At 35.6% G+C, this 25250-nt stretch overlaps 1 protein-coding gene across 20 annotated transcripts in view; it reads right to left on the reverse strand.

Moving 5' to 3' along the window:
• LOC106628086 (uncharacterized) overlaps window positions 1–25250 on the reverse strand; it is a 51095-nt gene that overhangs the window by 22663 nt on the left and 3182 nt on the right. For 8 of the 20 annotated variants that reach the window (XM_088060125.1, XM_088060124.1, XM_088060119.1 and 5 more), the window contains exons 3-39: window positions 23044–23180; window positions 22663–22754; window positions 21517–21625; window positions 20859–20885; window positions 20458–20493; window positions 19644–19688; window positions 18636–18677; window positions 18435–18476; window positions 17880–17918; window positions 16997–17032; window positions 16297–16335; window positions 15639–15656; window positions 15049–15084; window positions 13613–13657; window positions 12663–12692; window positions 12384–12419; window positions 12018–12059; window positions 11722–11751; window positions 11416–11451; window positions 10186–10221; window positions 9820–9861; window positions 9493–9522; window positions 9187–9222; window positions 7957–7992; window positions 7588–7632; window positions 7261–7290; window positions 6955–6990; window positions 6534–6578; window positions 5295–5327; window positions 3758–3778; window positions 3436–3474; window positions 3275–3316; window positions 3025–3060; window positions 2865–2900; window positions 2483–2530; window positions 1849–1878; window positions 628–666 (exon numbers count right to left, since the gene is read on the reverse strand). In XM_088060125.1, the coding sequence (XP_087916251.1) occupies window positions 628–666; window positions 1849–1878; window positions 2483–2530; window positions 2865–2900; window positions 3025–3060; window positions 3275–3316; window positions 3436–3474; window positions 3758–3778; window positions 5295–5327; window positions 6534–6578; window positions 6955–6990; window positions 7261–7290; window positions 7588–7632; window positions 7957–7992; window positions 9187–9222; window positions 9493–9522; window positions 9820–9861; window positions 10186–10221; window positions 11416–11451; window positions 11722–11751; window positions 12018–12059; window positions 12384–12419; window positions 12663–12692; window positions 13613–13657; window positions 15049–15084; window positions 15639–15656; window positions 16297–16335; window positions 16997–17032; window positions 17880–17918; window positions 18435–18476; window positions 18636–18677; window positions 19644–19688; window positions 20458–20493; window positions 20859–20885; window positions 21517–21625; window positions 22663–22754; window positions 23044–23180 (1577 nt within the window). The remainder of the gene's footprint in view (window positions 1–627; window positions 667–1848; window positions 1879–2482; window positions 2531–2864; window positions 2901–3024; window positions 3061–3274; window positions 3317–3435; window positions 3475–3757; window positions 3779–5294; window positions 5328–6533; window positions 6579–6954; window positions 6991–7260; window positions 7291–7587; window positions 7633–7956; window positions 7993–9186; window positions 9223–9492; window positions 9523–9819; window positions 9862–10185; window positions 10222–11415; window positions 11452–11721; window positions 11752–12017; window positions 12060–12383; window positions 12420–12662; window positions 12693–13612; window positions 13658–15048; window positions 15085–15638; window positions 15657–16296; window positions 16336–16996; window positions 17033–17879; window positions 17919–18434; window positions 18477–18635; window positions 18678–19643; window positions 19689–20457; window positions 20494–20858; window positions 20886–21516; window positions 21626–22662; window positions 22755–23043; window positions 23181–25250) is intronic. The other 12 variants (XM_088060110.1, XM_088060111.1, XM_088060112.1 and 9 more) reach the window with 12 other exon arrangements.

A 25250-nucleotide genomic window follows, 5' to 3' on the forward strand; every position in this document is an offset into this window, starting at 1 on the left:
AAAACAATAACATTTACAATTAGGAGATGAAAATTCCATGATCAGTAATAGGTTTTTTTTTCTTCCATATTATTTCTTAATAAGTGCTCCAGACCCATTTTTGTATACATTGAGTAGGAAAGCATTATTATAAAATAAATGCTATTTGCACATAGTTTTTATAGGCTACTGCTGAGTCTGACTTGCAACTATACAATACAGGTGTCTGTATCTCCTACACAACTACTGAGCACAATAAATTAGGAAACATTATTATTTCTTACTTATTATTCTGTCTTCCTTCAGCTAAAATGTTAGCTGTTCTTGTTTGTGTGATACTCATTTAATTTTAACTTAAGCTTGGACCAATTCTGTACGTGCTTAATGAAGAACAGAAATTTGAGCTGCCCTATACTTCAAAGCACAATTTTCATGTCTTTTTTTTTCATATATATACCTTCTTTAAAGAGATTCATCCAAAGACCAAATACCCAAGTAATTTTATTTTACTTTTCCCATATGTAGGAGGGTATTAACTACTATAAACGTGATTAGGGAAAATATAGGTATAATTAAGACAGGTTAGGTATAGCTGGGACTAAAATCCTACAAACAGGCAAAAAGTAGAAGAAAAAAAGTGTTACTTACTCGGGCAACAACAACTTTCTTCTTTGTACAACCAGAACGCTGCAAAGGAGCCACAAGCCTGTTAGTGCTTTATAGCTGTAGTTGTCTACATGAAATATTTAGCAAAAATCTACTACTTGTCAAGGTGATGTTTGGAAAAAGCAAAAAAGGCAAATGTCTGGAGATTTCCTTTTATCAGCAGTAAGACTATTTAAAAGCATATTCTTTGTCTGTTTTCAGTTTCTCTCTTCCAACAGAAGTTCCTGCTTAGGGGAGTCTCCCTCAGCTGAACCGCTGTAGTTTAGTATACAATCGGAATAAGGATCCTTTCTCTCTCTCTTTTTTTTTTTTTTTAAAGTTTTTAGCATTCCCCGTCCTTCTTTGTGAGAAAGTTTAGAAGCAAACTCTTTTACAATGCAGTCCAGCCACACAGACTGGATGGAGATAACCAAGGGAATACTAACATCTTTCATGAACAAAGGAGGAGGTGAGTAGGCTCCTAAACAGGGCTTGCTGATGAAGGATTTTTTTTTCAGAACATTTTGAATTTAACCTAGTGCAATGCATTCAGGGTAAATACAAGCCAAAAACAAAAGATGTTTTCATAAGGCCTCTGTACTTTCTAAAATAAGTTTGGTGCAGTACTTAAGTCCTACAGAGGAAAAATAGGGAAAACAATGAAGCAGAATAGTGAATGGCTGAGAACTGAAAAGGCAAGCAGCTGATGACAGGTTACTCTAGATGGCAGTAAAACAAAAGGAGGCTGTGACAGATGGAATAAGCTTTATGAACAGAAACGAATAGAGAAAATGTAATTTATTTACACAATAGTGTATTTGCTTGGTCACAATCTATTCATGTTAATCATGCTTGTAGGACAGATGGAAAATCTTGGCAGAGAAAGTAATAGTGGGTAATACCAGGCACAAATGTTACTTTACAATAGCAGCACTTAAGTAACATTAAATCTGAACAAGCGAGAAAAGCTTGAGATGGCTACATGCCTCATGTACACAGGTGGCTAATTCCCAAATTATCCAGTCAAAGTAGATCAATTTTGAAGAAAACATATATCTGATTAGAAGTAATTGTGCAGCAGCCTTGAGTACAGAGAAATCATTAACTTTTTGAAGAGTATTATAAAGTAATCATATACTAAAGGTCTAATATAGAAGTGTTCAGTTACTAACACTGTCATTAATCATTAGAATTTGAACACTACAGAACAAAAAAAGTGCTTACCTGACCATTGGCACTATAGGTAATTTCATTCTGGAAAAGAATACATGATTTCCCTTTTTTAAGAATTATTTAAATAAAGTAAGCTTAAAGAAAACAAATTGTTTCTGATGCTGCATACAGACATAACAAAAATTACTTATTGCTCCCATTCTCCACAGTTTTGTCTAAATTAGTTTGAAATTCTACCATTCCAGTCTAAAAACATTGTAATAACCTTAGATTGGTACAAATGTAACATGAAAAGCGGTGGAATATCTGTCTCTTCTTCTTGCCTTCATTGTGTGTACTTAAAGGTTTTCTTGCAGTTTTGGGGGTATTTTTTAATTAATGTAAAATGCACCCTTAGATTTTACAAAAATATCTGTTACTACAAAGCCATTGAAATATTTTTATTCATATTTCATTTCATCAAGTTAAAAGCATTTAAAAACACTAACTGTATCTGTAAATATATATGTGAAAATTTTCAGCAAGAGGCAGTTGCTGAAACAGCTGTTAGTGTGGAAACTCAGCATTTTTTCTGGATCATTTTGCTCCAAAGACTGCATCTAGCAGAGCAATATTTTCTCATCTACGTGAAAAATGTTGTGGTGAAAAATATAGTGATGAAAATATATTAGGAAAGCATACTCACATCATCACAAGCATTGGGATTATTATCATATGAGGAATCTTGTGACTCCTAGAAGGAGATAAGATACCAGTTATTTTCTCACAAAAATTAATTGCTAAAAATACACTTTCATGTTTACTTTACAAGACAGAAGAGATACTCATGCAAAGAAGAAGCTGAGTCAAATTTAATTAGGATCTTTATAAGACAAAAAGGAGCCAAATCCATAGTTGCAGTAGCAGCTGACAGGGAATGTTCCAATCTTCAGTAAAGAAAAAAAACCCAGCAAAACAAATCTAAACCACAGAGAGCACAGAAACAATTACATTTTATTAGATCTTTGAGAAAGTTGATGCAGGGACTACAAATAATATGTAACTAGGAGAAAGAAATAATTACTTACCTGACTGTCATAATAGGTGTCTGAGGATGATCCACCCTTTAAAAGAAACAAAAAAACCAATCAAAATTGGAGAAAGTTAGAATATAAAAAACTTGATTTTGAGCAGAGGCTAAAGTTTATATGAAGAGATATGTAAGTAGTGAAATAGAGTATTACTTACTTGGCCACCACCATAGTTTTGTGAGTAGGATCCATCCTATGAAACAAACAAATATAAACTCTATTTCAGAAGAAACTGTGATTTGGTTCAGAGGCTGTAAAGCTAGAATAAACAATTTCCTAGGTTCTTTTTAACAAATACCATTTTCAAGACATCTGGATAAATTATCAAGTATTATAAAAATTCTTATCAGGAGAAAATCTGGTAAGGTTTTCTCTTACCAGAGAAAATCTACCAGGTGTCTACCTACCTGGTTATCACCATAATTTTGGGAGTATGATGGTCCACTCTGCTAAGAAACAACAACAACAAAATAATTAGAATTTACATTACCATATTGCTGATCAGATATTGATCAATCATCACAGAAGTTAAAACCATCATAAAACCTCTGGGGGAGGCAATACTTACTTGGCTACCACCGTACTTTTGTGAGGAATATGAACCACCCTGTGAAAACAAAACAGCAATAGTCATAATGCTGGAGAGCTGAATTTTATCTGAAAGCATACAGATATCCTAAGTTGCTGAGTTCTATGGAAGTTCTATGCAACTTCCACTTTTATGTAAGTGGAATTTCAGAGCTGATAAAAAGTATGTTTGCAGAGAATGACATACAGACTGGACACTGAGAGACTCTGCAAGAGTCTATATCCCCATGAGCAAGAAAATTGTAGTGTGGATTAGATTTGCTTTAAAAGTTTTTACCAATGGATAATAAAGATGTACCCACCTGACCACTCTGTGATCCACCCTGTAAATCAGACAAAAATGCCTTAGAACTCATTGTTTGGCCATGGAATATTTTTGAAAGCTATGATACTTGCTTAGGAAGAGTAAGAAGCAGAGGCAGATATACAATATGGATATAATTTCTAATGTAATGAGCACAGATTGCCAGTAGTGCAATGGTAAATAGTAGATGAGAGATAAATCAAAAAAGTCAAACATCTAACTTTAACGTCTAGTGCACAGATGAGTTCCATTCTGAACACTCTCTAGAGAATGTATCATTTTTTTTCTCCCATAGAAAACCTAATTTATACAAATGGAATGAATTAATACAAATTCCCCTGGTAGCATTATTACACAAAGCAGTGACCTTTGAGATACAGTGGCCTTGAGGAAAAGGTTTTAAATAAAACACTTAGTATGTTTCAGTGTGCCCTCTTTATAGAGGAATGTAACTCCTTGTAGTGAAATCAGAAAATACATTTGTAGAAGTTTTAGTGTCAAATTTGCATAAATAGAATAGTGAAATAATGAACTATTGAAGTAGGTGGGATATTTGCCATTCTCTAAAATGGGACTGAGGCTTCATTCAGAACAGTGAATGAAAAATTAAATGAAAAGTATTATCTTTCAATGTTCTAGAAGATTTTAGAACAAAATTTAAGCATTTTCTTTAGTCTTAAAAAGAACTAAGTCCTCTTAAGAAATTAAAAGCTATTATAAAATAATATCTACCTATTTAATATCTAATTCTGTCAAGTTACAATAATATATTACATACAGTGCATTGTATATGCTGTACCACATTATAATAATATATTGTAACAACTATATTGTTTTCATACTTATACATATAGTAAATATTTATATTCTATATATAAATATAGAATATATTTTTATATATAGTATATATATAACAATGCTAAAACACAGCATTTGTTGAAGCAATTAATCTGTCCAATTTTACTGTTTCTTGTGAAAACTCAGTAATAATCAAAAAAAGTATCATGAATAAAAAGGAACTAATCTGTTGCCATTTTCTGCTTAATTTTTAACATCACAGATGACTTCTTTAAACCTAGCTGACATCTTTTAGGATAGTGGTTTGTACAGCTCCACTTGTAACAAATACACAGGTGGCTATAGTTTACTGCACAAACTCAGTTTGTTTTGGGGACCTTGAGTGGTGGTTCTAAAATATTTTCTGGATTTTGACAGGAAGAGAGAAGCTGGTGAGCTCCAGCCTTGATTTAATTCATGCCAGTGAAACAACTCTGCAGCAAACTTCTTCTTTCCAGAATCTGGCCTTAATGTTCTATAGAATTAGACATTTCAAAATGTAATGCTAGGAAAAAGTGGCAAAAAAGACTTCAAAGCCCCCGTGACACTCCTGTGAATAGGAAGATAGTGAATTCTAACCTCAAAATGTGTAAGTTTACATGGATTTGTGCAATATGAATCTGAATTTGGAACTAATTGGTTTAGTGGCAAAACTAATTTCTAATGCACCCTAAAATAAGAGGAGAAAGACCATTTACCTGGTGGCAGGGATTGCTATCATAGGAGACACCCTGTCAAAAAACAACCAAACATCAAGGTAAATGCCATTTTTCTTGCAAAGTAATTAGCTTCCTTAAATTTTCCTAAGTGAGAATCGGTGTAACAAAACTCAACATATAACTTAACAGAGGGTGAGTTTAATTTTACTTAACCCTTTAAGTGGGTGGCTTTACCCTCTGTCACTCTCATACCCCCATACAAGCATCAAGACACTTGCACATAGATGATCAAAGAAATACTTGTGAGCCACATGGAAAGAGGTAGGTTGATAATTGATGTCCCTCTGCATCATCCTAGTTCCTCTTGATTGGTGAAGATGAACTGCTGGTGGGGTTTTTTGGAAGTAACTGTTACAGCTGGGTGACCATCTATCTAAATGTGACCATCAATCTCAGGCAAGATTCAGCACCATGGATTTTAGGCAAGGCTTCTGTTCAGAGCCATTCATTTGCCTGGGTATATTTTGTGAGAACAGGATGAAGAGCAGTACACAGAGAGAGTTCTTTCCTGTTTTTCACCCTCCCATGATTACAGCAATTCTTTTGATAAGTCAACCTGTGACACCACATAGTGGAAATCACCCATTCTTCAGTGTTTATCAGTTTCATTACTGGTAACCGTGTCCTTGTTGTACTGCTCCTTGTGATGCTTTCAGATGCATTTCCATTCATGCAGAACTTACATCAATCCTAATACTTCTAAAAATGCCTGGTTTTATACTTATCTTTCATTCTGGTTGCTTTGGTCAATATATTTATTCAAAGGTAGGTTTACTATTGGCCTCATTTATGCTGCTTTCACCTAGGATCTCATCATCGAAGACATTGTCTTTACACCATTTTAGACATACAAGTTGAAATTAAACCAGGATGAAAACTACTAATCTAATTCTTATTCCATTTGGGCCACTCTCCAGTCCTATCATTTTCTAGAGAAAATAAATGGAGTAACATCCAAAAATTCCTGTGCAAAGGTTTTATATTCTTATTGAGGAGACAGATGAGCTGTTTGTTTTCCATGTGTAACTCTAAATGGGAGGAGCCACTTCATATTGGTTACAATGGCAAACAATATCAGCATTTCTTGACCTCTGTGCTAGATAAGTTCACATAACAATGAAAACAATAGATTTCAAACTAAGAAACATTATAAAAACATGTTACTATTGTAAAGAAAGCTCAGTCTGGTTTTTAAACAGTTTGGAGAAAACATCTTACTTGTCCACAACCACTGCTGCCACCGTAAGAAACAGATCCACTCTGCTAGGAAAAAAAAAGAATAGCTCATGATCCAAATATTCCTATTCTCCTTGTATTTTAAACACACATATGAATTTTCAATGGCTTTAGCTGTCAGACTTCTTCAAACCCAACTATATCCTACTGTGCATTATCTGGTAAAGTGCTGAGTATGTTGAATACTAAAGTGCATCAGAAAGCTGACACCTGCATGTACTCCTTTCTACAGGGGAAAATGATGCTCCAGTGAGACTATTGTTGCCAGAGCCATGTGAAAAAAAAATTATGGGAATTAATTCTAAAGAGTTACTTACTATATTATTTCAAGTAACAAACCACAGAATTCTCAATATGTATATGGGAACATCACATACATGTTCTATAAATGACTGACAATTACCTGTCCATAGGAACTGCCACCTTGAGGCTGGTAGCCCTGTAAGAAAGGCACAAATTCATTTGTAAAAAGAGCTGTGTAAGTGTAGTCCCAGCACAGCAGCAACAGAATCACAGAATACCAGAAAGAAAAGCCCACTTCCATTAAAGGTCCTCTGTACTATGCTATTTTTTCCCTCATGCTATTTCAGTGGTAAAAAAACAAGTCAAGGACCTCTCAGAAGGGGGGAAAAAAGCCCACACCCCAAAGCCCATTTACAGGACAGGCTCCTACAGAAAAGCTCAGCACATTTCAGCAGCAAAGTCTCACCTGGCTATAGGACTGGCTGCCTTGGGAACTCTTTAAATAAAGAAGAGATAATTAACACCTTGACAAGGAGGCTTCTTTAAAGAGCATGATGCATATGGAAATACAGATGCATGCAGAATTCCCTGAAAGGTTCTTCCTGTGCCAAAGGACACAGAGCAGCATGCTAACAGCTGGACATCTGTGCAGCACATTGCCCTACTCTCAGCAGCAGCCACAGCCCAAGAATCTGAAGCACAGACTGCCAAAAGAAACATCACTCTCAAAAGTCTGCCAGTCATGCCAGAGAGATCAGTGAAGAATTTCCTGCAGAACAACCAGTTTGCTTACCTGGCCATAGGAGCTGCTGCTGCTGCCTGAGAAACTTGGTCCACCCTAAGACAAGGACACCATTTGGTTACTTCCCTTTCAGTAAGGGATCCAGCCTGCATTAGCAGCAGCAAGCAACTACATCCTAAAGCCATGCAGGGCAGTACGCAGAGCCAGGCGTCTTCTGGCTCTCAGGAGGATGCCAAGTGTGAGGATTTCACACACTGGCATTCCAGATCAACAAGTAGCATATGCATAAATGTTGAGTGAGAAGAGACACTTTCAGAGACAATGTCCTTTAAAGTTCATATTCTGAAGGACTGCTAAGTGCCTTTACGGTGCTTCATTTCTGAAATGCTCAATTCTGACTGGTGACGGACTGATGCTTACCTGACCATAGGAACTGCCACTTTGAGGTTTGTAGGCCTGTATGAAATTAATGATTGATTCATAGTTATTGTATATGTGAAGCAGATGCCTCTCTAATGTCTATTTTTGGGGTAAGAAAACAGAATAAGACTACTGCTTAACTGGAGTTATTTTGATATTTCTTATTCTGGGGAAATAGTTGATCACAGTGTGTTTACTGAGTGACAATCATAGAGCAGAGTGACATCTGTCTCAGACATTATTCTAATCTTATGAGAGTTTTCCAGAAAGGGACACAACATTTTCTGATTATATTTATTTTTCCTTCTGTTTTTCAGCCAATGGGCTGACATGGCTAATGTTGCATACTAGATGAATATTGATTTCATATATTCATATTTTTCCTTGGCCCCAGTTGCAAAGTTCCTGCCTCTGAAAGAAAATCAGGGTGAAAAATAATTTTTAAAACTTAGAAAATAATCTTAGAAAAAATGTAGGTTCATAAAATGAAAACAAACCAATGCAATTCAAAGTAGCAGATGGAATAAATTTGCCATGGATGACCACACTTTTAAAAATATTATCAGTAATATAAAGGTATTGTGGTTGCAACTTGCTGTTGCAATTTGCTTTCAATATAATCTCAAAACAGAGCAGTTGTTTCATGTACATGCAGACCTGTGCCCAGCTGCCTGGGAGAGTTATGAAAACAGGGATTACCAAAAAGTATTTGAAGTATCCTGCCTATCTTTGTCATCTGACATAGAGATTATGACAAAATTAATAGCTATTTTAGGGCTGCTTTAATTTACATAAAAAATGTGAAGGGAGGTAGACATTCATTTGCTGCAGGCTCCAAGACCAACCCTTCATTCAGCTGAAAACCTGACCCCATATTCTTCAGTTTCTCAACAAAACTTCTCTGCTGAGAGCAAAACAGGCAGCAAGAACTGACTATAAATTTGTGACTTCAACTGGAATGGGAACATCCTCAAAAAGACTATTTCTACCACAAATTTATAAAGTTCCAAACCCATGGTAAAGGTAAGATAGCAGAAGAAATCTAGGATTCCTGTATCTATCCATGAAAATCACAATGATCACATTCCCAACAAAATATTTTAAATGGATTCAGAGATACATTGGTTAAGAATTCCATATGAGTTGAAAACAGAACTTTTTAAAATCTGGTAACTTTTCAGGGCAATGGCACTTCACATTCCCAAATGTTCTGTTCTGACTGACAATTACCTGTCCATAGGAACTGCCACCTTGAGGCTGGTAGCCCTGTAAGAAAGGCACAAATTCATTTGTAAAAAGAGCTGTGTAAGTGTAGTCCCAGCACAGCAGCAACAGAATCACAGAATACCAGAAAGAAAAGCCCACTTCCATTAAAGGTCCTCTGTACTATGCTATTTTTTCCCTCATGCTATTTCAGTGGTAAAAAACCAAGTCAAGGACCTCTCAGAAGGGGGGAAAAAAGCCCACACCCCAAAGCCCATTTACAGGACAGGCTCCTACAGAAAAGCTCAGCACATTTCAGCAGCAAAGTCTCACCTGGCCATAAGACTGGCTGCCTTGGGAACCCTTTAAATAAAGAAGAGATAATTAACACCTTGACAAGGAGGCTTCTTTAAAGAGCATGATGCATATGGAAATACAGATGCATGCAGAATTCCCTGAAAGGTTCTTCCTGTGCCAAAGGACACAGAGCAGCATGCTAACAGCTGGACATCTGTGCAGCACATTGCCCTACTCTCAGCAGCAGCCACAGCCCAAGAATCTGAGACACAGACTGCCAAAAGAAACATCACTCTCAAAAGTCTGCCAGTCATGCCAGAGAGATCAGTGAAGAATTTCCTGCAGAACAACCAGTTTGCTTACCTGGCCATAGGAGCTGCTGCTGCCTGAGAAACTTGGTCCACCCTAAGACAAGGACACCATTTGGTTACTTCCCTTTCAGTAAGGGATCCAGCCTGCATTAGCAGCAGCAAGCAACTACATCCTAAAGCCATGCAGGGCAGTACGCAGAGCCAGGCGTCTTCTGGCTCTCAGGAGGATGCCAAGTGTGAGGATTTCACACACTGGCACTCCAGATCAACAAGTAGCATATGCATAAATGTTGAGTGAGAAGAGACACTTTCAGAGACAATGTCCTTTAAAGTTCATATTCTGAAGGACTGCTAAGTGCCTTTATGGTGCTTCATTTCTGAAATGCTCAATTCTGACTGGTGACGGACTGATGCTTACCTGACCATAGGAACTGCCACTTTGAGGTTTGTAGGCCTGTATGAAATTAATGATTGATTCATAGTTATTGTATATGTGAAGCAGATGCCTCTCTAATGTCTATTTTTGGGGTAAGAAAACAGAATAAGACTACTGCTTAACTGGAGTTATTTTGATGTTTCTTATTCTGGGGAAATAGTTGATCACAGTGTGTTTACTGAGTGACAATCATAGAGCAGAGTGACATCTGTCTCAGACATTATTCTAATCTTATGAGAGTTTTCCAGAAAGGGACACAACATTTTCTGATTATATTTATTTTTCCTTCTGTTTTTCAGCCAATGGGCTGACATGGCTAATGTTGCATACTAGATGAATATTGATTTCATATATTCATATTTTTCCTTGGCCCCAGTTGCAAAGTTCCTGCCTCTGAAAGAAAATCAGGGTGAAAAATAATTTTTAAAACTTAGAAAATAATCTTAGAAAAAATGTAGGTTCATAAAATGAAAACAAACCAATGCAATTCAAAGTAGCAGATGGAATAAATTTGCCATGGATGACCACACTTTTAAAAATATTATCAGTAATATAAAGGTATTGTGGTTGCAACTTGCTGTTGCAATTTGCTTTCAATATAATCTCAAAACAGAGCAGTTGTTTCATGTACATGCAGACCTGTGCCCAGCTGCCTGGGAGAGTTATGAAAACAGGGATTACCAAAAAGTATTTGAAGTATCCTGCCTATCTTTGTCATCTGACATAGAGATTATGACAAAATTAATAGCTATTTTAGGGCTGCTTTAATTTACATAAAAAATGTGAAGGGAGGTAGACATTCATTTGCTGCAGGCTCCAAGACCAACCCTTCATTCAGCTGAAAACCTGACCCCATATTCTTCAGTTTCTCAACAAAACTTCTCTGCTGAGAGCAAAACAGGCAGCAAGAACTGACTATAAATTTGTGACTTCAACTGGAATGGGAACATCCTCAAAAAGACTATTTCTACCACAAATTTATAAAGTTCCAAACCCATGGTAAAGGTAAGATAGCAGAAGAAATCTAGGATTCCTGTATCTATCCATGAAAATCACAATGATCACATTCCCAACAAAATATTTTAAATGGATTCAGAGATACATTGGTTAAGAATTCCATATGAGTTGAAAACAGAACTTTTTAAAATCTGGTAACTTTTCAGGGCAATGGCACTTCACATTCCCAAATGTTCTGTTCTGACTGACAATTACCTGTCCATAGGAACTGCCACCTTGAGGCTGGTAGCCCTGTAAGAAAGGCACAAATTCATTTGTAAAAAGAGCTGTGTAAGTGTAGTCCCAGCACAGCAGCAACAGAATCACAGAATACCAGAAAGAAAAGCCCACTTCCATTAAAGGTCCTCTGTACTATGCTATTTTTTCCCTCATGCTATTTCAGTGGTAAAAAACCAAGTCAAGGACCTCTCAGAAGGGGGGAAAAAAGCCCACACCCCAAAGCCCATTTACAGGACAGGCTCCTACAGAAAAGCTCAGCACATTTCAGCAGCAAAGTCTCACCTGGCCATAAGACTGGCTGCCTTGGGAACCCTTTAAATAAAGAAGAGATAATTAACACCTTGACAAGGAGGCTTCTTTAAAGAGCATGATGCATATGGAAATGCTCTGTGCCAAAGGACACAGAGCAGCATGCTAACAGCTGGACATCTGTGCAGCACATTGCCCTACTCTCAGCAGCAGCCACAGCCCAAGAATCTGAGACACAGACTGCCAAAAGAAACATCACTCTCAAAAGTCTGCCAGTCATGCCAGAGAGATCAGTGAAGAATTTCCTGCAGAACAACCAGTTTGCTTACCTGGCCATAGGAGCTGCTGCTGCCTGAGAAACTTGGTCCACCCTAAGACAAGGACACCATTTGGTTACTTCCCTTTCAGTAAGGGATCCAGCCTGCATTAGCAGCAGCAAGCAACTACATCCTAAAGCCATGCAGGGCAGTACGCAGAGCCAGGCGTCTTCTGGCTCTCAGGAGGATGCCAAGTGTGAGGATTTCACACACTGGCATTCCAGATCAACAAGTAGCATATGCATAAATGTTGAGTGAGAAGAGACACTTTCAGAGACAATGTCCTTTAAAGTTCATATTCTGAAGGACTGCTAAGTGCCTTTATGGTGCTTCATTTCTGAAATGCTCAATTCTGACTGGTGACGGACTGATGCTTACCTGACCATAGGAACTGCCACTTTGAGGTTTGTAGGCCTGTAAGGAAGGTAAGAAGATATTTGTAAACCAAGTTGTGTTGTCTCAGTGCAGCAGCAACAGAAAAGTCCATTTCCTCTGTACTCTGTTAAAGTTTCCTTCATGATATTTCAGTGATACAAACCAAAATTAAGCACCTCTCAGAGACATCAAGAAAGGAAGAAAACTGCCCATCCCCTGAAGCCCATTTACAAGACAGGCTTTGACAGAAAAGCTTAACACATTCCAGCTACAAAGTCTCACCTGGCCATAGGACGGGCTGCCTTGGGAACCCTTTAAATAAAGAGAAGATAATTACCACTTTGACAAGGAGGCTTCTTTAAAGAGGATGGTGTTTATGGAAATACAGCTGCATGGGGATATCTCAAAAAATACAAAGGAAATAGAGCAGTGTGCTAACAGCCCTGCAATAGACTGTCCTATTCTCATCAGAAGCCATGACTGCCAACCTTGTGTATATCGAATATTTGTTGAGCAGTGGCCTCCCTGTGGCCCTGATCCCTAAAAGTCATACCTACCCTTTTGAAACAGTTTTCTGTTTGCATGTAGTGCTACAGAGAATATTGACAGTTTTGCATCCCTCCTACCTCCAGCCCTCAAGAGGAGGAAGACCTAAAGGGTCTTCATAGTTGAGTTCATGCTATCAATATCCTTAAGTTTTGGTTTGCAATAATTTATGATGTCACTGTGTATTTTCTAAAATTCCCTCACTTTTTTTTTTTTCACACAAGTTGCTTTATCTTCATGGCTTTAAGCAATGCTGGAAGACATTGCACATAGTTCCATGATTATGATTTTTCGTCATTCTTGATATGGCTCAGCAACTACCCTTTACAACTTTTGGAATTTGAGGTCTAATGTGCATGGGCTCTGAATCTATCAGTATGGGGCTGATGGTGTGGTAATGAACCTAGAGTTACTTCCTCCCAGAGCCATGACCTTTGTGCTCTGAATGGAATACACTCATTTCATGTCAGCCTATCACACATGGAAATGCATCTGTGAGCATCATGAACAAAATAATTTGAACACCAACATCAGATGGTATTTTTATGAGCAAAAGCCAGGGAAATAGAAATACCTGCACCTGTGAAATCCATTTTTAAATGCAGAAAATAATTTATTTCTAAGTTGTGCTGGGCCCTGTTGTAGTAAAGTCTAGAATATTTATAACACTTTTTAAGTTTTCTTACCTGAATATAAGTACTGCTGCTGGTTTGCTGTTTTTGTCCACTCTGCTTAGGAAAGAAATAAATGGTTATTTATTTTTAAGAGTAATTTCTTATGCACTAAGGTATTTCAAGAAGCAACTCTGTCCATCTCTCTGCTAGACAGTTTGAAAGCCACAAAGAGTTCATGACACCCTTTCTTACTTCATGCCATCTCCACGTGCTATAAAATGTATATAAAAATCCTACACAAATAAAGTGTTAAAAGTATTTGTATATCTTGATATGATTTTCTTAATGAAAATTAAATGTATAATACATCTTTGTGTCATATTGTGCTATTTGAAGTGAGTTAAAATAATTCGGCCTTTCAAATGTACCTCACAAATTGCCTTAAACTCTTTTTTTATTTGTATTATGACAGATTTTTTTCATTAATAAGCACAACAAACTTTTGGCAAAGGCTTTCCCAAAACAAAAATTGAAAAATCCACAGTTACAATTTAATGTAAGAAAAAGCCACTGCAAAATGTATTTTGATTTCCACAAAATATGTGGATTATGAGAGGAAAAAATATTTTTTATATTTACATATTGAAAGCAGTTAACCTACATAGTCAAAACACTGTGCATTTAAAGTCAGAAATAAAATAACAAGGAAATATTTTTCCTTTCTTTGCCGGCATTCATCACTAGTCAAGGAAGACAATAATGCTACGCATTTTGAAAGCAATGGCTTCAGAAAGACAAAATTCAGCTGGGATAACTTGTGACTGATCTTTCAATGAAAGTGAGAATTTGTTGTAGTCTGATGGACTAGCATCTAATGGACTGACTAGTCATTAAGAGTGGGATGGATGCTAAAATGGCAAACAAATATGTCTGAATGATATTCATAATACTTTATAAGCATATTTGTAATGAGATTAGATTGCAATCAACTTTCAAAGTGCCTGGTTATCAAGGAGCAACATTACAGATACAACAGTTCACCTAAGCATTAAAGGCATTTTACATGTAAAAATGTAATTCTGAACTGGGTGTTTCCATTAAAGAAATTGACTGTTTAAATGAAAATAGAACTGTGCAGGTTGCAATTTGTACTTGCTTTGATACAGAGTAACATTCAAGCTTTATTTCTGGAATTAAATCCCTCTTCCTGAGCAGACCGAGACAGTCAAATTTTGCCAATTTTGAGAGCACAATGGAATTTGCATACAGAAGGTTTCAAATTTTTTAAGTGTGGAAAACAGCTGCAATAGTCTTTATTCAGCAACCAGTGAAGAATCCCCTTTGCTATAGTCACAGAAATGCCCAACTCCACCACTGTAGTTTGTGGACATCTAAGATAATTCTAAGTTATCCACACTTATTTGTTCCCTAAGAGAGGAATTATTACTTAGTTTACTCAGATAAATCCTCATTTAAAACTCAAGTATAATGGAGAAAAAAATGTCTACCTGTACTATGATCCTTGTAGCAGAGCTTCCCAAACTCTGAAAAAAAATAAATCCAGAAACAAAGAGACATAATACAGCAGATTTAATTGACTTGTTTAATGCAGTGCACTAGAACAGAAAATACTAAGTTAAATTATTTAGTTCGTGAGAATAGAGGGAAAGGTTGTATGTGTTATGTACTGTGTATCAGTTCTTAACACCCAGCATTAAGCTAGTTTATTCTCCGTTCTGAAGGTTTGGGGATGCAGACTGACCCTACTAAGTAATTTTCTTCTCTTACATTTTCTGTGGAGACCAGCAGAGTACAGGTTTTGTGCATCTCCTTTCTGCACTAGCAGTCAACTTGTCTTTTCCAAATGTGGGGAGGGAAGCTGAGACATCATCACCCCTCCAACCTGTTTCACTGTCACCTGCACTGCACGTACATCAACACATACAAACCCTCTTCCTCATCCTGGCATTTTTTTGCTGAATTCTGGGGCATGAGGGACAAATGTAAAAGAATAGCACACACCATCCTGAGACAATTGGTTTGAACCCATAAGAACTATAATGGTACTTACAGGAATCAGAATGAAAAGTATTCTTACCTGAGGGAAGGTGTGACGCTGCAAAGAACAGAAAAATCTTTCATTATTTTGCACAAGGGCTTGCCCAAACAGAATATTGCAGCAGAAAAAGGGAAAACGGGCTCTCATATTTCAGATGTGATAAATAGTGGAATGTGAAGGAATGATATAAAAAGGATGATAGAGAGCAAGTGCATCTTAACCTTTATTCAGGTTAGAACAATATGTTCTATTAGAAATTAAACAAATATAAAATATTACATTGTAAAGCTCACTTTCAAGTACCTGAAGGCTAAACTTAGTCTTGGTTCCAAGTAAGCAGAGTGGAAATGTAATAATTTAAAAATGAGAATGGAAGTGAACTTTCAGAAGAAAATTGCAATAGAAAAAGAAAATCAAAATTATTCAGGAGCACAGAGACTGCGTACATGGAGGGACCTGGTGTCTGCAGTTAATCCATTGTCCCTACAAGTATTAACAGCAATCACAGTACCACAAAGCTTGTACCTATCTTATGATAAGCCTTCCCTGAAGATAACCATACACATAGAGTAAATCCTGCCTGCTAAAAAATTGTCTCCTGTAATATTTCTGAAAAATTAAAAACTTAGATATTTTAAAGTTTTTAAGTCAAAATTATTTGTAGAGAAAACGTGTATTGTAGCAAAAAACAGCTTACCACAGGTGGAAAAGGGTTGCTGTTGGCAACGACCACTACCTATGGAGAAACCAGAGGCAGCTGTTAACTTGCCATAGAGATTATTTAAGCTTTTCAATATGTCAGAAAAATGAAGAATACTAAAATGTGTAAATTTACAAACTCTGATAATAATGCTATGGAAGATCCCCTTTCATAAAATAGTATTTTTATTAAAAAAATCAATGCACATCACCAAGCAAAGAATGATACATATTTATACATAGTTTACCCAAGAGTATAACCAGATATAAGATTTGCCCCAAACCACATAATGACTCAACCATAGAGGCAGAAGCAAGATTTCATGTCTTGTACCATATCTACTGGCCTGAACTGTGTGCCCTTTTTGATCCTCAACTTTCTACCTCAAACTAGAACATCAATTTATTTTGTCTTTATTCAGTATTAAGCTAAAAAATAAAAAGTGCTTGATACTGAATTCATTTAAAAAAAAAAAATAACCCAAATGCAATAATTGTATCTTCTGCTGTGTTGTTTCCTCATTAGGAGTGCTCCTCACCTCTAAGAACCAAACCAAATCAAATCATATGAATTGATCTGAGTTAAAACCTTTAAAAGCCTTGACTGAAATAACAGGAGTCATGCCAAGTTATAACTGTAAGAATTTTTCCCTTTGGAAAAAAAGAGGCTTTTCCCTTTGGAAAAAAGGCGGGCTTACCTTCTTACTGGAATCTGAACTGCTTGAAGGGACAGACTGTAAAGAATACAGAATTCATTTGTTGCTTAGGTATGGCAAATTAACAACAGTGCTATTCTCCTTATACTAACATGATACTCCTGAAGTACCATCAAAGTAAGAGTCTGAAGAAAATGAGTGTACTGGCAGTTAATACATGAACAAGTGCAAAAAATCAGCTGGTTTTATTTTTTTCTAAAAGCCAAATTATTTTGCTAGTTTTATAGAGTACTGTATGAAAGCTGCAAATGTTTCATCTAACATCAAACTGGAAGTTTGTTTGTAGTAAAAATAATCTATCAGTAAGAAAAAAAAAAAGCTCTTCTACCTTAATAAAAAAACCCAGACAACCCAAACTCCAGGACAATCTCCTCTAAACTAGAAAAGCTACCATTGCAATAGAATCTGGAAAAATTGGGATATGTCATAACAATAAATTATTTAAAGTTTAAATAAATTATTTAAATGAAGTGTAAAATAATGTGATGTTTTGCATTTCATGAACCAGTAAGTACAGTTGCATAAGCAAAAACCACTTTTAAATTGTAAAATAGTTTTAGCTCTTTGTAGGCATCAAAAAAAGCACTGACTTTTGGAAAAGCATAATAAAAGTAACTGGTGTCCATTTATAGAATAAATATAATTGATTTTTGGTGGAAAATAGAAGTAGGGATATAGGAACAAACACCAAATATGTAATTCATATGATGAAGTTATTTCCAGATATGATAATTACTAAATCGTTTGAAGACAATTTGCCTTTATTCCCTTCCACAAATTTAATTTTTGTTTGGTATATTTGAGCAAAACTGCTTAGCTTTTGAATACCTGAAGAAGCTAAAAACATGTTGGAAAACACACTTACCTGGCCATAAGTAATACCACTGCTGGATAAAGATGCACTCTGAAATAAAAATATAGATCAGGTATTTATTTATACAATAATTTGCTAATTATTAATTTGTTTTCATGTGAAAATAAAATAAATAAGATGGAAAATAGAAATTTCTCTACTAATCAAAGAGTTAATATGCAAAGATTGTAAAAAACCCCTAATAATATTCCACAATATGCAACATCCAAAGACAATGATTTTACCTGATAAAAAAAATTGCACAGTAAGAATTCTGACATTTTAGTAGGGAAACAAATTAAGACTTTCTAGTCAGTGATATTATCTATCACCTATGTGTACACCTTAAAACATAAATGATTGGGCTTTGACGAACTGGCAGTGTAAAACCTTTTAATTTTTAGTTTTAATCTCAGAATAACACCATAAGATAACACTATTTTCCTGAATATATTTAGGAAGACTTCAATAGCTCTACAGAAGAGACTCAAAGGCAATTTGCAATAAGGAGATCAGTTAAGGAGCATAGTAGGAGACAATCAGTAAAAATATCTATAACCAGCTTACATCTCTGCAGGCTTGTTGGCTGTATGCACCAGCAGCACCTCCCTAAGACAAAAAATAAACCAGTTATTTCTCAGCAGTATTTCCTTTTTGTAACAGAGACTCCCACAAGAACATTAATTAAATAATGCCATTGAAAGCTAGGAGTTACTATGAATATAGTTATTCTGGGGACAAAAAATAAAATGTAAAAATAGTGCTTACAGGGCCACATCCACTCTTGCTTATTGTGTAGACTACTCCACCCTGAAATAAAAACAGAAGTCAATTATTTCCATATAAAAAACTCATATAGGCAAGACAGAAGAAACCCAATGCCATGCTGTTTATGGCATGAAAAGCTGTGCAGCTGGCAATGTGTATGTGCAAGCAAGGGATAAGCAAATAAAGAGGTTACCCCTTCACTGGCATTGCCTGTAATAATTCTAATTTAGTGTGAGACATTAGTCATCATCTGTATTTCATATAAATTTCATCAGCTTTGTCACTGGTCATAAAATCTTTCAAAAATTTACTGAATGGCTCATATTTTATAAAAAAAATAGTAACTTTAAGTAGTTATATAACAAGATGAGAAACTCGAAAAATACAAGGAAGAAAACCAGGTTTTAGCATATATATCAAAATAATTTGTATTTCTCTTTATCTGGCAAATCATTATGAGCAGTAAAGATTGAAGAAATGGAACATTACCATATAATTCACTAATAAATATAACCACTAATAAGTAGTAAGAAATATGTCTTTGATAAGCTCAGTTCAAGAAACTGGAGACATACCAGAAAGTATCTAAAAGTTAAAGAGAAAATAAGTGTATTAATGATGCTGGAGATCAACGAAAAACCAAGCATATATTGTTGTGATTAATGAAGCAAAAGTGGTGACAATGCAGACACGCATACCCCAGAAGTTTTAAGAGTCTAAGTAGACAGAGATATCCCCAAATTTTCCAGCTGCAAATATAGTCTGGTGTTAAAAGCAATGCAGACATTAAACTGGAGAAAGCTGTTGAGTTCAACAGAGTGGAGGTAGTTGAACTTAGGTACAAGCATACTGTTTGCTGGATAAATACCTCTGCCATTCTGTGTTAACTAGCAGAGAAGAGATTTCAGTACAGTATTATATCACCTCACTACTCTGTAGTTACAGAATTTTAGTGATTCAAGGTTACTGAAGGAAAACATACAAATGCTGGAAATTTAGGACTCATACCTGACTGCCTGAATAGGTGCTCTGAGAGGAACTGGAAGGTCCAACCTGCAAAGAAAACAGACTGGTATTTATTATCTTGATGAAAATTTATTTTTATATAAGTGATTTTCAGGAAAAGAAGTTCTACTTGGTGGGAAAAGGAAGAATCCACAAAGTAGTTTTCTATGACTTCATTCCACCAACTGATACTATTAAAATTATTTCAGAGAACTTTCAAGACAAATAAACAAAACTGTGCCAATCCAGCTGTATAAATAAGATAATTCTGCTGCTTGCATCCTTTTTTATCTGACCTCATACACTTGATGTTCACCATTGAGGAGGAGAGCTACGCTATAACAATCATTAAAAAGTAGATGGAAGATTTTTACTAATATGACTATGTAATCTTTAGCATATTTGCTGTAAAAAAGCAAAGAACTGAGTGCCAGTGATAGGTTTCAAAGGAAAAAAATCAAATAGCTGCATTTTATATCTAGATAATGATTTGCAAAAGGCAAGGTTTTTGAGCTGTTCAAATAAGTGATCTTGAACAGCAAGAAAACACTAAGAATAAAGTGAAAAGAGAAAAAGGAAAACTTCTATTACAGAACTACTTCAGATAAGCAGAAAGAATCTGCAGAAGGAAATGGTAACAAAGCTGACAACCCTTTAGACAGTTTTGGATTTTAAATCAACAAAGATAAACTAACAAAAAGAAAATGAAATTGAGTGACAAGGGGAATAAAGACATGTCTAGAAGCAGCTTTTGACCAGGCCTTGAGATCTTGGGCAGTTAACAGCATGTCAGTGTCTTTGGAGAAAGAATATTTACCATGATGCACCGGCCTGTTGAGTAGGTCCCTCCACGCTGCAAGAGAATACAAGTTCCAGTTACTGTTTATTGACTGGTGTAAAAATATCAAATTACTTTAAACAGGAAATCAACTGAATTCACATTGATGGTCTGAGTGAAGAAATCAACAATTTCATTGCTGACAATATATTACACATTTTAACAATCTCATCTGCAAACTGATGTTAACTAATTCAAAATAAAAATACATTCAAAACTGAATACAAAAATGAAAGCATGAATGACATCTTGCTAGGAAAGTAATTTGAATGGTACAATAGAATCTTCATGCTACAAGAGTGAAAAAACTGGTCCAGTAGGAGAAGAATTCTAAAGCTGAGGTAACTGACATTGGGAAATAGAAGAAAAATTGCTCTTACCTTGTTGCATTCTAATTCTATCATAAACTGTGGGGGGGAAAAAAAGAGGAAGCATTATTTACTGAAAAAAAAAAAAAAAGGCATCTTATTATAGGGAACAGAAAACACACTTGGTGAAGTGAGAGACCTAAGACAGGTGTTCACTCTTGGTTACATCGCAAGTTCACATAAATCAGTGCTGGTGCAGTCCAGTGCAGTAGATTTGAGGAGACTTTCTTTACTTGAGCTTACAATGATTAATATGTTTCATATAAGCATAATTCCTGGCAAAAATATTTACCAACTCCTTTCAAGAATATACTACAGTTACAGTTCCCAGGGGCTGGTGCAGCAGTTAAGAACAGCACTGTACCTCAGAAGTACAGTACAGTTCTCCTTATAACCAATTTTATTTTCCTTTTTTTTGCTTTAGGACATGGATTGGTTTGATAACTAGATTATTAGTTTCCTCATTTCTGTTGGAGAAAAATAATACTCACTTTATTTTTCATCATTTTAATAAGAGGATTAGGTAGTTAAATTAAAATTATTAAAAACATCAAATTATATTGGCCATCTTAGTTAATGAATAAATAACAACAAGTGCTTATCTTGTATCAAGCCAAAGATACCTTAATTACTGTATTAATATCTATCATTCAAATACACTGAAACGTACCTTCCTTTTACTTTTTCCTGTCACGTTAACTGACTCAGAATGCGTAGGTGTGAGAGTTTTGCTTTGAATTCCAACCCAAAAGTTCTCTAGATTTTGAACAACAGTTGCACTAGAAAGAAAACAAAAAAATATTTTCTATCAAAGTATTTCAATAAAAAGTACTAATAAATTCTCGTCCCCCTTTGCTCCCACCCAAGAATATCTCCTCAGTTCTGGTTTTAAGTGTTTACAGCACAAGTTTCACAGAATGCTTTTCCTTCTAGTGACTTGCATTGTCATCCAGCATAATTTTGAAGACAACTAAAACAGATGCTGAGAACAAGCAGAAGAGGAATAGACACTGTTTGAAGTAGCACTGACTCCAGGGAGGAGCATTGGCACAAATGTCCATAAGAATTGTCCCACATGCTCTGACAATGTTTCTGTGATGGTGAACTGATTCTCATGACAATAACAAGTGGAAGCAATTGTAGTTTTGTATACTTTTTCCTGTTCTTGGTATTCCTCAAGAATTAACGAAGCACGATAAAAATGGCCCTATCAAAAATCTGCACTTCAAACAATACAAGCTGTCAAGTATTTAGGTGTTATCCAATATACTTCAAGCATGCATTTGTTAGAGTAGGTGGTCTTTTTACAAGCTTCACATCTGCAAGAAATGTTGCATTAAAAGTAGGCCAAATATGTCTTCTCCTGTTTTCAGAAGTCAGTTCATAGGTCATACACTTACTTTAAAATTTATATTAGAAGAATTTACATCAAATTATTATCCTGCCACTGTTCAAAATGAAGAAATGTATAACTGAATAGAGTCTGAATTTCATTTTTTCAGGGAAGGAGTTACATTCATATGTTGTTGCTGTTATAATTAAAGAATTCAAAGTGTAAAAAATGGCTACTTGAAGATCCATTAATAACATTATGCTTAATGGAACTATTTACATATATTACGATCTTTAGGACTTTAACTTTTACAATTATATCTTGAAATGGAAATCATATTATTTAATGAACATGATGTGAAGTTATAGGAAATTATGGAAAAGAACTCTGATGGACAAGAATATCTGAAACAGCCATAAAGGTCTATCTCAACTCAGAAATAAAATTTCAAGGCAAAAAGATAAAAGAAAAACAACTATTTACATAAATTGAAGCTCTCTAACATTATGTGGAGAAATCCATGTTGTTGTAATCTTCTGTTTCACATCTGAATTGGCATGACTTACTGCTGAATTCTGCAATTAAAAAGAAATACATAAAATTGTATAAGATGCAAGAGTGACTTTTAGCTGTATTATTACAGAAACTGTCTCTACTGCAACAGGTAACACTGATGTCCTACTACAAAGATCTGGGGAATTTCTACCTCCGGTTTGTACCACATATAAAGGATAGATGGGGTTCTTGAGAAAACCTTTTAAACTTTACTGATGAAATAACTTTGCTGTATAAAGAATGATCCCTACTTCTATTATTTAAAAGAAACCCAAGCTTCCAAAAGTATTCCAAAGACTGCACACATACCGTCACGTTATGACATTCCAAGCCTTTAGTGTTTGGATCTGTAATTTTAAAAGTACCAACAGGAACATCTCCATCTATTTCTCGAGCTTGTAGATTAAATCCTTTAAACCCAGCATCTCCAAGTGCTTCTAGAGTTACTGTGAAAAGAGGCATTTTGAGAAATTTAAATTTCATATACCACTAAAACTGCCTAAATGTTTACATTGTAATTTGTTTCACTCCAGGGCACAAGATTGCATTGTGCAGAATGTTGCACAGTGCAGAAATTAGTTTAAGCCCTGTAAAATTCTAAAAAAGCCATTGAAAACACTTTTCTTAATTCTAAGAAGAATGACAGTAAAGGTAAAGGAAACTATTTGGAAAGGCGCTTCTCTGTAAAGTAACATGAAATTTATGATTTACTGACAATTACTGACAAAAAAATTTACTGACAAAAAGAATTCTGCTCTACTAAATGAGCATTGGCCTTTCTGACCAAAAGGTTTTTTATTTTCTAATTAGGCCTACAAAGTCAAAATTGCTACAGGAGGAGAATTGCATTTCTTTCTACCTCTGCTTTAAAAGAAAGTATTAGCTTTTGCATAAGGCTGAAATGTAGAAACTTTTTCATGTATTACAGCTGGAAAGATAGGAACTACAGTTTGGCTTCCATGTTCTACATTAAATATGAAAAGTTAATAATTATATGAGATAATCAATATTACTCAAATTTTGCTACTGAAGGAGTTCAGAAAAATATATTAGAGAGCAGTTTCATGCTTTGTGTGTATCAAAACTTAAATTAGATTTCAAATGGCATATCCAAATTTGCTGCTAATTCCATTATTAGGGACTCTGCTAATTCCATTATGAGGGACTTTGGCAAACAAAATCAGAATAATGGTTTATGAACAGAAATATCTATCAGCATTAAAAACAAGGGCAGACGAACTGGGAATGACACAAAAATCAAGGCAAAGACCAATCATATCTTGATAATCTAGTATTTCCAAACATCTGCATAATTAGCCTTCCAATTTGTCATCAGATTTCAGTTGTAATTAACTAATTTTCCCCAGGTCTCCTAGAAGCAACGGCATGGAGCCCTTGAATGCAGGGCTAAATGTATCAGGGATGACTTGTAGGAATGTCACAGTGAAACTGCAACAGTCTCAGTGGAAGGGGACCTAGTGCAGCTCCCTGGGACCATGTACTGGGTGCTTACAGTTGTGAGCACAAAAAAAGGACTGCTAAAAGAGGCCATGATTAAGGCACAAAAAAAGGCAAGGTTAGTAGCATCTGGGATTCAATATTTTTGTCAAGATAAATCTCATTTAACTTGCTGAACAATCTGCATATACTTAAATCCATCCACCATTTTTCTGTCAAAAGTAATTTTAAATATTTAAAGAGTATTTGAAGAGCCCTCCCATCCTTGAAGGAGATCTTCACATGTTTTCCCAAGAAGGGCAGCATTAACAGGACTCTAAGGCTCCTTCATTCTTCTCCCTATACATCATTCTCCATGGAAGTATGTCCATGCTACTAGGTTCAAGTAAAACAGAATCCCAGCTAGAGAATAGCTACTTGTGAATAATGATTTTTTTCAGCTGCTGAGATCCAAAAGACATGTAACAGGTCACAACTTCCTTCCACTTCAATGCTTCTTCTAGCGTGAATGGCTAGAAAAAGAAGCATTCACAAGTTACTGGAAGTGGGACAGCACCATGAGATGGCATCATAGTGTGGAGGAACAAGGCTCTTAAGGCGCTCCATCCAGAGAGCAATTTGGGATTAAGAAGATAAAAAGGTGGCTTAAACCACAATAGCTCCACCTCCTGCAATGTGATAAATCTGGGATGCAGCTCTTAGAAGGGTGACTCAAAATGTATCACTCTTAAATTGTCTCATACCGCACCCTGAATTTTTATTTTCCTGTAGGATGACAGCATGTGAAGAGCTAATGAGTAAGATCCCTTTGTGTTGCAGAGGACTGATTCAACAGCAAATACTCAAATACAAGGTTAAAGAGCAACTAATTATTAGTCCAGTTTGGCCAGCTGTCCCACATAATTTCAATTTTGTCACAAAAATTACAGCATAAAGTTAAGATATATTTATTAGATAAAGAAAAAAGAAAGAATGCACTTCCAATTATACAAGTATATATATACAGATATAAAACAAAAAATAATTTATCTGTAACTCAAGTATACATGAACAAGCTT

The sequence above is a fragment of the Pseudopodoces humilis genome, chromosome 10, assembly GCF_049639895.1.
Source record: "Pseudopodoces humilis isolate 2021_Gansu_Grassland_sample_001 chromosome 10, ASM4963989v1, whole genome shotgun sequence".
NCBI classification, from domain to species: Eukaryota; Metazoa; Chordata; class Aves; order Passeriformes; family Paridae; genus Pseudopodoces; species Pseudopodoces humilis.